The sequence below is a fragment of the Crotalus tigris genome, unplaced genomic scaffold (assembly GCF_016545835.1).
Source record: "Crotalus tigris isolate CLP2741 ecotype Arizona unplaced genomic scaffold, ASM1654583v1 scf7180000017599.838750, whole genome shotgun sequence".
NCBI lineage: Eukaryota > Metazoa > Chordata > Lepidosauria > Squamata > Viperidae > Crotalus > Crotalus tigris.
Genome location: NW_024096503.1, coordinates 480,024 through 494,642, shown reverse-complemented (window position 1 = coordinate 494,642; position 14,619 = coordinate 480,024). Strand labels below are relative to the sequence as shown.

The 14,619-nt window shown below is 44.2% G+C and overlaps 1 protein-coding gene across 5 annotated transcripts in view; it reads left to right on the top strand.

Annotated features, from left to right (window-relative positions):
• KDM4B (lysine demethylase 4B) overlaps positions 1 to 14,619 on the top strand; it is a 245,295-nt gene that overhangs the window by 187,604 nt on the left and 43,072 nt on the right. For 4 of the 5 annotated variants that reach the window (XM_039367097.1, XM_039367105.1, XM_039367087.1 and 1 more), the window contains exon 12: positions 155 to 618. In XM_039367097.1, the coding sequence (XP_039223031.1) occupies positions 155 to 618 (464 nt within the window). Of the gene's footprint in view, positions 1 to 154; positions 619 to 10,239; positions 11,712 to 14,619 lie in introns of those variants that run through there. The other variant, XM_039367123.1, reaches the window with a different exon arrangement.

The following is a 14,619-nucleotide window of genomic DNA, read 5'->3' as shown; positions in this document are numbered from 1 at the left end:
AAAATAGGGTAAAACTCTTTTAGCCACCCGCATTGCTTAGCCGTGGAAATTGGGGGGGGGAGGAAGAGGGGCTCAGTTGTGGCCCTAACTTGAGGACTGCCTCTAAAAGTCCGAAACTTGTTGAAGCCCGGTTCTCTTTCTGGATCCCCCGCAGGAGAATGCCGGCCAAAGTTGCGCAACCCCAAAGCCAAAGGGGAAAGGAAGAAGAAGAAGCAGCGGCGTTTGCACGAACTGCTTCCTCCCCTCCTCCTGCCCCAGCCCTACACGCCCAGGGACGAGCGGCAGCAGCCCCAGCCCAGCCCTCCGGCGGAAGGGAGGCCCGAGAGGACCAGGCACCCGGCCGAAGACAGCCAGCCCCTCATGCCCAACCTCAGCGCCCTCTCTTCCGAAGGTCCCGTCGAGGAGGACGAGTCCAAGCAGCGGCCCATCATCCCCATGCTCTACGTGGTGCCCCAGTGCAAGAAGGCGGCTGTGGAGAAGAAGCGCCTGACCTGCCAGGAGGTCTTTGAGCGGTTCGTGAAGAAGGACCAGATGGCCTCGCTGGAGCTGGACGTGAAAGACGAAGACAGCGTCGAGGGGGAGAACGCCGAGGGGGCTGCCGAGCCCAGTAAATTGCAGGTAAGCCCCAGCCCAAATCCAGCCTTGCAAAGTTAGCCTTGTGAAGAACCGAGTTGGAAGGGACCTTCGAGGTCTTCTAGTCCAATCTCCTGCTCAAGCAGACGACCCTGTGCCAGGGGTCTTCAAACTTGGTCCTTTTATGACTTGTGGACTTCAGCTCGCAGAATTCCTCAGCCAGGCAGGCTGAATTAGAGAGTGCTGACTCATGCATGAGGCAATCTACACTCTGATTGGTTGCTGTGGGTATGAAGGGGATGTTTCCCTTTTTTCCCGCCTTTTTTCCTCTGTGTGTTCTGTATACTGTTTGATTTACCTCAGGATATTCCTATTCCTATGTCACTATCTTGTGTTTTTCCTTTCTGGACGATGATAAAAATGTAAACTTAAATGTGCCTGGCTGAGGAATTCTGGGAGCTGAAGTCCACAAGTCATAAAAGGGGCCCAGTTTGAAGACCCCTGCCCTATGTCATTATCAATAAATGGCTATCCAGTCTCTTCTTAAAAACTGCCAACAATGGGGCACCCACCACTTCTGAAGGCAAGCCATTCCACTGATTAATTGTTCTCACTATAAGAAAATTTCTCCTTAATTCCAGGTTGCTTGTCTCCTTGATTACTTTCCATCCGTTGCTTCTTTTTCCTGCCTTCAGGCGCTTTGGAGAATAGGTGGACACCCCCCCCCCCCTTCTTTGAGGCAGCTCTTTAGATATTGGACATGATAGCAATCTTCCAATATCTCAGGGGCTGCCCCAAAGAAGAGGGAGTCAAGCTGTTCTCCAAAGCACCCGAAGGCAGGAGAAGAAGCAACGGATGGAAAACTAACCAAAGAGAGAAGCAACCTAGAACTAAGGAGAAACTTCCTGACAGTTAGAACAATTAACCAGTGGAACAACCTGCCTCCAGAAGCGGTGAATGCTCCATTACTGGAAGTTTTTAAGAAGAGACTGGACAGCCATTTGTCTGAAATGGGTTAGGTTCTCCTGCCTGAGCAGGGGGTTGGGCTAGAAGACCTCCAAGGTTCCTCCCTGTGATTCTGTTACTCTATTCTGTTAACTCAGATCTAGTGGATAGACCTGCTAATCTTCCTTTCGGGGTTAATTTTTTTCTACGCCTATTTTTTTCCCCCCATTTTGTTTCTTCTTTTATTAAAACTCGGAAATTCACACGATTTGGTTACAGGTGGGGAAGGTCATGTATTTTTAAAGCACGATTCGAAACCATAGCATGACTACCCCGGTCACGGAGCCCATTTGTCTTGTCTACCTTTCTGTAATCCCTGAGATGTTAAAACCTTGCTGAATTGATTGCCTAGAAATCATAATGCAGGCTCTTCCTATTCCAGACTGCTTCAATGAGCTGGCTAGCTTCTTTCTCCCTAGTGTGTTATTCTCCTCTTCCTTTTCTCTGCTTGTTTCATACTTATCTCCCCTGCCCTTAGAGCTGTAGAAGAGATAAACTTAATATTTGTTGAACTTGCAGTTTGTGGCTTGGCTGGCAACTGGGTAGGATGGACACAAAAGGAAGTGAGCTTCTCAGGCTTAGCGCTTCGGGTGCTTTGATAACAGTTTGGGGGGGGGGAAACATTCTACATTAGTACTTTTTTTGCTTTTTTAAAAAAAGAAATAATAATATTGAAATCTCACTGGTAGATGTCTTATGGATTGCGTGTTTTGTCAGTCCGTGCAGGTATGTTGTATGGACACAACCTCACCCTTTCTTAGACCGTGCGGTACAGTTTTTGGTTGTGTGATTCAAAAAGCTCCACTTGGCAGAGCGAAAAATCATATTTTCAAATGAAAACGTTCCTCTCCCTTCCTGGTGCTTTTTTTCCTAAGCGTGCACAAGCGTCTTAACAATCTTCCCATCGGTTTGTCCCTAGTGCAGCCTCACGACACGGGTTTTCAAATCTGTGGATAGATTTGAACCTGGTTAGTTTTTCAGGCACTACAGCCCAATCTCATTCGTCAAAAAATGCAACTTTGGACATTGCCCCAAGTGTGACTGTATTATGAAGGCCGGACTTCCTTTTGACGCAGAGAAATTGAACGGCTTGGTTCCTCCTATCCTAAAACATTTATTATTTTAAAAGATGTCTCCCCCTCACTCACAGCTGGAACCCTTTCATGAGAATGCCACAATCACCAGCAAATTCAACTGTGAGGTTTTAAGGAATCACCTTTTGATGACAGGATAGGATGGATTGGTTGACAGCTTCTTGGTGATAGCATGTGACATAATTCTCCCCTAGTTTGTAAGTTGAGTCACTTTCCTTCTGAGATGTGAAGCAAAACAGAAGGAAGACGACCAGAAGGAATGTCCATCCATCCATCCACCATCCATCCATCCATCCATCCATCCATCAAAACGTAGAAAATGACAGCAGAAAAATGCTAATGACCCATTGAGTTTGCTTTTTGTTTTTTATTTATTTTATTTTAATTATTTTTTTTCTTTTTATTTTATTATTTTTAATTTTTTTGCCAGGTGATGTATGTATGTTTATCCCAAGCATGTTTAAACTCGGTTACTAATGAACTCAGTTACTCCATCCATCCATCCATCCAAACATACAAAACTGGCCCATTGAGTCTTTGAGTTTGTTTGTTTTTTCTTTTTAACTTATTAATTTTTATATTTTATATTTTATTTTTTATTTTCAATTTTTACACAGAGGATGGATATGTGTTTATCCCAAGCATGTTTAAACTCAGTTATTGACAATCTGTTACTCCACCCACCCATCTATCTATCTATCTATCCATCCATCCATCCATTCAGACTCATGTGACAATAAGATGGGGGGCATTTACATCTAATAAATAAATAAATTAAATAAAACTTCATCCATTCAATCTATCCGGTCACCTCGTTTGAATTCTTCAGTGTCACCTTGAACAAAGCATTTGAGGGCTGCGTTCCGTGTCAGCAGCTATTCAGGAAGTCTTCAGTATAGGACTGTAAGGGAGCCTCTCCATTACAGTCCTATGACATAATGGTCAAAAAGCAAGTAGGTCACATAATCCAGGGGTTCCCCCCCTCCCCCGGGCTATGGACTGGTACCGGTCCATAGCCTATTAAGAACCGGGCCGCGGAGCTGGAGTTGAGGTGAACAAAATTGCGCATGTACAAGATCTAGGTTTGCACGCCCCTCCTCCCCACCCCGGTTCCACGGGAAAAATGTCTTCCATGAAATAGGTACCTGGTGCCAAAACGGTTGGCGGACCGCTGACATAACCGACCCAATTTTATGACCCCTTTTTGCAGCGGTCGATAAGCGTTGTATGCCCCATTGTTCTTTAGGGCGCAGTTTTGCCTAAAAACCCAAACTTAACCTGTGCTTTTCAGCAAACCCAGCATACAATGCAGTCATGTGACTGCAGGACATTACAAAGGGCCGTGCTGGCCAAGTCTGGCCAAGGGACCCTAGGGGAGCGACTGTCGGAACTCACCTTTTTTGCAACAAGTTCTAACTTGGAACAGTCGTAAACCAGATTGTCTGAGAACTATGGGAAAGCCAGTCCCTCCCTCTCCGACGGGCACCCAACACAGAGAGCCAGCAGACGTAAGATTGAATTTGTCACATTTGAAGTCATTTTCCGGTGCAATGTATTAATAGACGTTCTAACAGCTCCGTGGGCAGGTTCTTTCTCTGTGTCTTTCTTGTCCAAATCTTGGTTTTTTTGTGTATGTTTTTTTTTTTTTTTTTTGTCCTTTTTGTGTTGGCGGTCCTACTTAGAAATAACTCAATCCCACCTGTCAGTGACTCAGTTGCCCCCACAGACACTCAGAAAGACAAGAGAGTGTCTTGTGCAGTAAATAAATCTTTGAGCAGCAAAGATGATGAGAGGCCTGGAGGCTAAAACCCCTGAAAAATGGTTGCAAAAATTGGGTATGTCTAGTTTAAGGCAAAGAAGGATTAGGGGTGACATGAGAGCAGCCTTCCAGTATTTGAGGGGCTGCCACAAAGAAGAGGGGGGGTCAAGCTATTCTCCAAAGCCCCTGAAGGCAGGACAAGAAGCAACGGATGGAAACTAATCAAACAGAGAAGCAAGCTAGAAATAAAGGGGAAAAATTCATAACAGTGAGAACAATCAATGGAACAACTTGCCTCCAGACGTTTGTGCGTGCTCCAACGTTGAACGTTTTTAAGAAGAGACTGGACAACCATTGGTCTGAAACAGGGTAGAGTGTCCTGCCTGAGCAGGGGGTTGGACTAGATGACCTCCAAGGTTCCTTCCAACACTGTTATTCTGAGAACCAGTGGAACAGCTTGCCCTTAGAAGTTGTGGGTCCTCTAACACTGGAGTTGTTAAAGAAGAGACTGGACAACCATTGGTCTGAAGTAGTATAGAGTTTCCTGCCTTGGCAAGGGGGTTGGACTAGAAGACCTCCAAGGTCCCTTCCAACTCTGTTATTCTGTTAATTCTGTTAAATATTCCTCCTGTCGCAAGCCTTCTAAACCCCTTCACGCCCACTCAAGCTATACTACTCTGCGGTTTATTAACCACAATTTGCACAGATGGCACGTTTTGAGACATGGAAGAAGAGGCTTCTTCCTTGTTCTTTTGGCCTACGTAACATTTAAAAGCAGCCTTCTCTGAGTGCAGGTAGTCCTCAACATACAACTGTCCGTTTAGTGACTGTTCAAAGCTTCAACGGCCCTGGAAAAAAGCGACTTACACTTTTCAAGCTTCACGAACGTTGCAGCCTTCCCCGTGGTCACGCGATCGTAATCCGGGCACTTGGCTTGTATTTATGACGGTTGCACCGTCCTGGGATCATGGCACCAGCGCTAGCCTTAGACTCTTTCCAGCCAGCTTCCAACACGCAAAGTCAGTTAGAGGAGGTCAGATTTGTCTGGTGACCCTGTGAGAGCCACTTAACAACTGCAGTGATTCGTTTTAACACCCGTGATAAAAAAAAAAAAAGATCATAAAATGGGGCAAAGCTCACCACAACCATCTTGTTTAGCCGTGGGAATTGTGGCTGTTGGTTAAGGACTACCTGTACTTGGATAGTCTCCTGCTTTCAAGCCTTGCCTTCCTTTCTTTCTTCCTGAGATATTATAAACCAAGGCGAAGAGGGAAGGAATTATCACTTTAGGATTTGTTTTCCGGAATCCTCTGTTTATTGAGCTTATTTAACTGGAATTCACTGATGTGACGGGTGAACGCTGAGCGACACATCTTTCCAACTCATCCCCATCCAGAACATCGGAACATTCTCTTTTTTTTTTCAGCTAGGAAAAAAAGTTCTTGAAGTTAGGGGAAAACTTGTTTATTCTTTAAAATTATTTGCTCTGACCTAGCTGATATGGCTCCTCTATAGAAATCCCTTGTTTAGACCTAGGGTTGATAACCGACCTTACATGCATTGCATGGCCAGTTACATCTGGCTGCGCCTCTAACGGAAGACAAGTTTTCACGAAAAAGAGGACCGCGGATAGGGAAGAGCGACTGCTGGTCGAGAAATCGAATCAAGGCCAGGAAGTGGGAGATTGTGACTTCCTGTTCTGCCTTAGCCATAAAAACCAGCTGAGTGAGGGGAAAAAAATAGGAGGAAGGAAGGAGCGTAGGATATGTTTGCCGGCTTGAGGTATTTGTAAAAAATAATAAAGGTGAGAAAGAAAAAGGAAGGAAAGAAAGAAAAAAAGGGAAGGAAAGGAAAGAAGAAAAAGGAAGGAAGGAAAGAAAGAAAAAACAAAAGGAAGTAAAGAAGAATAGTGAAGGAAGGAAGGAAAAAAGGGAAGGAGGGAAAGAAAAAAAGAAGGAAGGAAAGAAGGAAGAAAAGGAAGGAAAGAAGAAAAGGAAGGAAAAAGGAAGGAAAGAAGAAGGAAGGTGTTGTAGAAATGAGAGACTTGAGTCAGCTCTTCTGAGAAAGGAATGGTTTAATGTGCAGGTTCAGACAGCTAATCATAGCAAAAAGGGTCTGAACCCCGAACAGGGGCATGGGTGAACATTCTTATACTTTTTAATACGTAATTATTTCCTGATCATGGAATATTCCATACATGGTTATATTCTGTAGTTCCTTATTCTAACATAGAAAAGTTACTTAGGCAGTTTGCAATATATCATGTGCAAAGTTAAAAACAGGATATTGGGCTGATCTGGCACTTCTAAATTTATGTGTCGTCTGGGAGGCGGGGAAACCTCCCTTTCACCCACAATTTCTGTTAGACAATCAGTATTGTTCCAGCTTCCCACTTTAAAGGAAGTAGGGAAAAAATGAAGGTAGGAAAGAAAAAAAGGAAAGGAAGGAAAGAAGAAAAAGGAAGGAAGGAAGGAAAAAGGGGAAGGAGGGAAAGAAAAAAGGGAAGGAACGAAGAAGGAAGGAAAGAAGGAAAAAAGGAAGGTAGGAAAGAAAAAAGGAAAGGAAGGAAAGGAAAGAAGAAAAAGAAGGAAGGAAAAAAGGGAAGGAGGGAAAGAAAAAAGGGAAGGTAGGAAAGAAAAAAGGAAAGGAAGGAAAGAAGAAAAAGGAAGGAAGGAAGGAAAAAGGGGAAGGAGGGAAAGAAAAAAGGGAAGGAACGAAGAAGGAAGGAAAGAAGAAGGAAAAAAGGAAGGTAGGAAAGAAAAAAGGAAAGGAAGGAAAGGAAAGAAGAAAAAGAAGGAAGGAAAAAATGGAAGGAGGGAAAGAAAAAAGGGAAGGTAGGAAAGAAAAAAGGAAAGGAAGGAAAGAAGAAAAAGGAAGGAAGGAAAAAGGGGAAGGAGGGAAAGAAAAAAGGAAGGAACGAAGAAGGAAGGAAAGGAAGGAAAGAAGAAAAGGAAGGAAAGAAGAAGGAAAAAATGAAGGTAGGAAAGAAAAAAGGAAAGGAAAGAAGAAAAAGAAGGAAGGAAAAAATGGAAGGAGGGAAAGAAAAAAGGGAAGGGTAGGAAAGAAAAAAGGAAAGGAAGGAAAGAAGAAAAGGAAGGAAGGAAGAAAGATTCTTTGGTCATCATTGTTCCTAATGAAGACACCTTTCCCACGCTATCTTTAGGCCGAGCATTGGACAGAGAGATCATACATACAAATTACCGCCCAGAGAACCGTGGAAAAGAGTATTACTTGTGTCAGAGTTGGATAACCTGAACTGAAGGTCATCGCAACAAGAGACACTAAAACCAGAACCCCAGACAGGTCTTTATAACCCAACCCCTCCACCTTCCCATATCCTCGTTGTGTGTCCTGTGTTTTTCTGTGTCGCCAGCTGCACACTGTCTTCTTTAGCCCTTAGTAAGGTCCATCTAGACCAGTGCTCTTCAGCCTTAGTGACATTGACATGAGTTGGACTTCAGCTCCTGGAATTGCAGCACGCTGGCTGAGGAATTCTGGGAATTTACAGACATCAACGTCCTTATCTTTAGAAAAGAATATGTGTAGCTTGGGGCTGAATCGTGAGGGTCCTTGGTATTCTCCGAGTTTGGTGGTTCCCTTGCAGGCATTTCATCACCCAACTACCGGCGGGTAACGTCATCGGTATGGTGCTACCCCTGATGATGTTCCCTAGTCACTCTGTCGACGATATGACACGCAGTCCTCGACTTACGACCACAATTGAGCTCAAAATTTCCAGGGCTAAGCAAATCAGTGCAGTCGTTCAGTTTGTAACGCAGCTGTTAAATGAATCAGGAGGTCGCCAAAGGGGATCACGTGATCCCGGGGCACCTCAACCGTCATAAATACAGATAATCCTCAAACATACGGCTACGATTGAGCCCAAAGTTTCTCTTGCTCAAGCGAGACAGTTTCTAAATGAGTTTCGCTCTGTTTTACGACCTTTCTGGCCACCTTTACATTTGTAAAGTTAATAAACACATTTGTTAAGTGAATCTGGCTCCCCCCCCCCTTGGCTTTCCTGGTCAGAAGGTCACAGAAGGGGATCCCATGACCCTGGGACATTGCAACCGCCATAAATATGAGTCAGTTGCCAAGCGTCCAAATTTTGATCATGGGGGCTGCGGCAACCGTCGTAAGTGGAGAAAACGATCCTAAGTCACTTTTTTCAGCACCGTTGTAACTTCAAAGGATCCAAACATTTTGGTTTTAAGGCTTGATTTTAACTTTTTATGTTTTAACTTAAATGTAATTAAGCTGCCCAGAATTACCCTATGGTAAGATGAGCAGCCAATACATTTGATCAATAAACATATTTGATCAATAAATATATTTGATCAATAAACTTGATCAATAAATATATTTGATCAATAAATTTGATCAATAAATATATGTGATCAATATACTTGATCAATAAATATATGTGATCAATATACTTGATCAATAAATATATGTGATCAATATACTTGATCAATAAATTTGATCAATAAATATATTTGATCAATGTGATCAATAAATATATTTGATAAATAAATGATCAATAAATATATTTCATAAATATATTTCATAAATAAATATATTTCATAAATATATTTCATAAATAAATCTGATAAATAAACGAAGGATTGCAAGTCAAGAGCTGCTTAGTTCAAGGCTTTTCAACCAGTGGTATGGGTACCAGGCAGGTGGTACGTGATCATCCTAGAAAAGTGGTAGCGGGGGAGGGAAATGAGCTGAACTGATGGCAGCACCGCACAAGCCTGAGCGAGAGACGGCTGGAGCTGCAGGGCTGTCAGGGCTCAGCGGAAGCCCCAGGATCAGCGCTTCTTCGGGGCTGTCAGGGCTCAGCGGAAGCCCCAGGATCAGCGCTTCTTCGGGGCTGTCAGGGCTCAGCGGAAGCGCCAGGATCAGCGCCAGGCTCCAGCTGATTGGCGCTTCTTCGGGGCTGTCAGGGCTCAGCGGAAGCACCAGGATCAGCGCCGGGCTGCAGCTGGACCTTGGCGCTGATCCTGATGCTTCTGCTGAGCCCTGAAGAAGCGCCAATCAGCTGGAAAGCAGCGCTGATCCTGGTGCTTCTGCTGAGCCCAGAAGAAGCGCCGATCAGCTGGAATGTTGCAGCCTCTCCAGGGTCTTGTGATTTACATTCAGAAGCTTGGCAACTGATTCATATTTATGACAGTTCACAGTATCTCAGGGTCATGTGAAGTGACCAAAACCTGCTGCAACCACCCGGCAGACGGGGGGAATAAAAAGCAAACACCCCCCACCCCACCCCCGCTGCCAATCCTCAACAGAAATGCTCACAACAATGAAAACCTCGGACAGGAGGAAGAGCGCCGCCGGGTGGGCAGGCAGGTGTTTTGCTCGGCTGTGGCTTGGGGGGCACTTTTTTCAGTGCCATTGTAACTTCGAACAGTCACTAAGCGAACTGTTGTAAGTCGAGGACTACCTGTAGTTCATCACTTTTTTTCCTTTTTTTTTTTCTTCAAGTTTTTGACCCCTTGCTAGGCGACTGGTGGTACTCGGATAGTGCCATATCCTCAAAGTGGTACAATGGGTGAAAAGGTTGAAAAGGCCTGGCTTAGTTGACTCGTGAAACCTCTGCAAGGAACCCGCCATGCTCTGAGAGCCCCAGGGACCCCACTTGGCTGAGGCCCAGCCATCCTGGCCTAGACTCAACTTTAGGCTGCCGTCTCAGCTTGTCTCATGCGTTTGGCCGGCCGGTTATCGGAAGGGCTTCTGCCTCGGCTACGGGAAAGCTTTTGGGTCACATTTCCTTGTTAAGTAATCCACCTTCCCCTGTTGCAGGCTGTCCTACGCTTGGACGATATCACCTTGTGGAGGATCCCTAAAAGGGAGAGGCGGGAGTTATTCAAGCGCGTTTGCGGCAAGCCGGCCAGGTACGCGGCGGCCCTGTTCACCCGGATGATCCCCCCAGATAAGCTGCGGAGGTGGCGAAGCGCCGTTAGCTATTCCGGGGGCAGAGGCAAGCGGGCTCTGCCCCACAACGTGGTGGCCCGCTTGCGGCACCTCTTGTACAGACAGTATTCGGACATTATGGTGGCCGACTGGAGAAAAATCCGGTTGAAGATCAACAAGATCCTAGGGGCTTGACGGGGGCTCCTCTCCCGCTGCTGCTGCTGCTGCTGCTGCTGCTGCTGTTGTTGCACGGCTCTTCCTAGGGATGTGGGGTTTCTGGCAGGCTGGGCCCGAAACCCTCCGAAAGAGGAGACCGCGGCGACGTGTTGAAGCGCTCTGGGCCAAAGCTGGACTCTTGTGTGTGTCTGTGTTTGTGCTGCTGGCCGGTGATGGGCACAGCAGGTGCCACCTGTTCCCTTGTTTGGCTATGAAAAGTTGGGCCTTGCCACCCAGCAATAAAGTTCTTTTTTTTTTTTTAACATGTTCTCTTACAACCGGTGTGATCCCTTCTTCATTTGCTCTTTTGGATATTATCCTGGAAGGTTTCGTTTTGCGCCTGTGGTGGTCACTCCGTATAGCTTTGAGCTGAGGCCTGGGGCTGAGCACTGACAATCACTGCACTCGGCGTGGGTCCTTTGGCACAAAGGCGTGGGGCTCCGTTTTGGAAGAAGAAGAGAAATAAAAATCATATCAAAAAGGATCTGATCACAATGCCGCTATAAAAGCAGCAAGGAAAGATGGAAGATCAGATCGAGAGTGGTCCAGGCAAGGTCTAATTTTGCAGAATACAGGTCGTCCTCAACTTACAACCTTTCCTTTAGTCACGGTTCAAAGTTTCAGTGGCACTGAAAAAAAGGGACTTGTGACCGATGCTCACACAACCGTTGCAGCCTCCCCACAGTCACGTGATCAAAAGTCAGAGGCTTGGCAACTGACTCATACTTATGTCCGTTGCAGAGTCTTGGGGTCCTTCTGAGAAGCAAAGTCAATGGAGAAGACAGCCATATGACTGACTTAGCAACTGTGTCAAGAAAAGTTGTAAAATGGAACAAAACTCACCACGAATGCCTCGCTTAGCAACATCAATTTTGGGCTCAATTGTGGTCGTAAGTCAAGGACTACCTGTACTTTTATGAAATTAGGCTGGGCCCAAATCGGCAGTGTTGTTAAAGCTTCATACAAGAGTCCTCAACTTACAATCACAACTGTGACCAGAATTTCCATTGCTAAATAAGGCAGTAGTTAAGTAAATTGCATCCAATTTTACAACCATTTTAGAATGGAATGGAATGGAAAATAATAATAATAATAAAAAATAAAATTAAAAATTAAAAAAAATTAAATTGGAAGGGACCTTGGAGGTCATCAAGTCCAACCCCCTGCTCAGGTCACCAAGTCCAACCCCTATACCATTTTGGACAAATGGCTGTCCAGTTTCTTCTTAAAAACTTCCAGTGTTGGAGCATTCACCGCTTCTGGAGGCAGGTTGTTCCACTGGTTAATTGTTCTCACTGTCAGGAAGTTTCTCCTTAGTTCTAGGTTGCTTCTCTCCTTGATTATTCTAATAATAGAATAGAGTAATAATAGAATAGAATAATAATAGAATAGAATAATAATGGAATAGAACAGAATGGAACAGAACAGAATAGAATAGAATTATAATAGAATAATAATAAAATAGAATAATAGGAATAGAATGGAATAATGGAATAAGAATAGAATAGAATAATAGAATAAGAATAGAATAATGGAATAAGAATAGAATAGAATAATAGGAATAGAATAGAATGGAATAAGAATAGAATAGAAGAATAATAGAATAGAATAATAGAATAAAAGAAGAATAGAAGAATAGAATAGAATTATAATAGAATAATAGAATAGAATAATAATAGAATAGAATAATAGGAATAGAATAGAATGGAATAATGGAATAAGAATAGAATAGAATAATAGAATAAGAATAGAATAATGGAATAAGAATAGAATAGAATAATAGGAATAGAATAGAATGGAATAATGGAATAAGAATAGAATAGAAGAATAGAAGAATAATAGAATAGAATAATAGAAGAATAGAATAGAATAGACCATTTTGCCATTGGTTGTTAAGAGAATCGTGCTGTCGCTAAGCAAATCACTTGGTCACTGAGCGAATCCAGTATTCCTCCCCCTTGACTTTGGTAGCAGGAAGCTCACAAATGGTGATCACGTGACCCGGGATACTGCAGCCGTTGTAAACACATGGTTTGCCAAGCATCCAAATTTTGATGTGACTGTGGGGATGCTGTGATGGACATAAGTGTGAGAACTGGTGGCATGTCACTTTTTTCCCTGCCGTTATAACTGAACAGTAACTAAAGGAATACAGTTCGTCCCTGACTGACAACCACAATTAAGCCCAAGACTTCTGTTGCTAAGCAAGACATTTGTTAAGTGAGTTTTGCCCGTCTTTATGACCTTTTTTGCCACAGTTGTTAAGTGAATCACTACAGCTGCTTAATTAGGAACACGGTCGTTAAGCGAATCCAGCTTCTCCCCCCCCCCTTGACTTTGCTGGTCAGAAGGTCGCAAAAGGGGATCACGTGACCCGGGATGCTGCAAACCGTCATAAATACGAGTCAGTTGTCCAGCGTCCGGATTTTGATCACGTGATCGCGGGGGGGGGGGGGATGCTGCGACGGCCGTAAATCTGAAACAAGGTCCCAAGTCACTTTTTTCAGCGGCCCTTGTAACTTTGAACGGTCACTAAATGAACCGTTGGAAATCGAGGACTACCTGCGCTGTCATGGTTCCGACAGATGAAACTCTTCAAAGAACTTTGAGGCATTGTTTACCTTAAAGAATCTTTAATGGCCTGACATAGCTTCCGGAAGCCAAAATCTGAATTCTCCTCCCCTAAACACATAGTATCTAAGCATAATTCACTCCTCCATTTAACAGTCATTAATCACAATCTCCAATTAGTTTGAAGTCCGTTCCATAACCCTGCCATTTCTTATCGCCTCTTATTACAAACAACCTTGAAGAATACTCTACTGCAGTGTTTCTCAACCTTGACAATTTTAAGGCATGTGGACTTCAACTCCCAGAATTCCACAGCCAGCATTGCTGGCTGTGGAATTCTGGGAGTTGAAGTCCACATGCCTTAAAATTGTCAAGGTTGAGAAACACTGCGCTACTGAGATATTGTTGTGGCTAACTAGTCCCCATGCCCATTCTTCCCCCTCCCCTCCAGCACCATCTAATTCTAAAAGTAATACACAGGTTATATAGAAAATGTCTGCATCTTCGTATATTGTCAAAGCAAGAACATCCGATGTTAGCAGCGTTGACAGTAGTTATAAGTCGAGGATCATCTGTAGAGACTCTAAATTACTAACCCCCCCAAAAAGAAAGAATTGTGCCTCATGAAGCAGGCAGAATTCCTCCTTCAGTAATCTGTGCAAGATCTCTTGAGTAGTTAGTCAGCCACAGGGTGTAAGTAACACAGGCATGTCCAGCCTCGGCAATTTTAAGACTTGTGGACTTCAGCTCCCAGAATCCCCCAGCTTGGAGAATTCTGAGAATTGGAAGTCCAGAGCTCTTTAAAAAGTTGCCAAAGTTGGATATCCCCAGTGCAGCTATTACAACCTTTGAATTCCCGTGTTTAGCTGCCACATGTGGGTAAACCACCTTTTAACTGCCTTTAAACTAGCTTGCTCGAGGCAGCTGCGTCAGGAAGGCAACCGAGAGGAGCACGACGAGCCATAGCAAATGGGATGGGACAACGTGGTTGTGTGCAAAATCACGTCAGTGCTGTCCCAATTTGTGGGTCTGTTCCTCACACTCTGAACAAATACCTAACTGTTCGTTCCTGGGAGCTGAAGTTTTTTTTTTTTCATAAGTTGCCAAAATACACGACAAACCAGAGTTTGGCCAGCATCCTCTCAAGGGGCAAATGGGATTAAGCTTTCTTAACATTCTTACATACGCAAAAGGAAAAATGGCTTGCAGGAAATACCGGCAGTCCTCAACTTACGACCCAAACGTCTGTTGCTCAGCAAGACATTTGCTAACTGAGTTTTGCCCTGATTTACGATCCTTGCCACAGTTGTTAAGTGAATCAATGCAGCTTTCAGCGTAGTATCACGGTTGTTAAGTGAATCTGGCACCCCCATTTGCTTGTCAGAAGGTCACAAAAGGGGAATCCTGCGATCCTGGATGCTGCGACCGTCGTAAATAGGAGTCAGTTGCCAAATGTCTGCAATGAGAGACTGCAATGGTTGT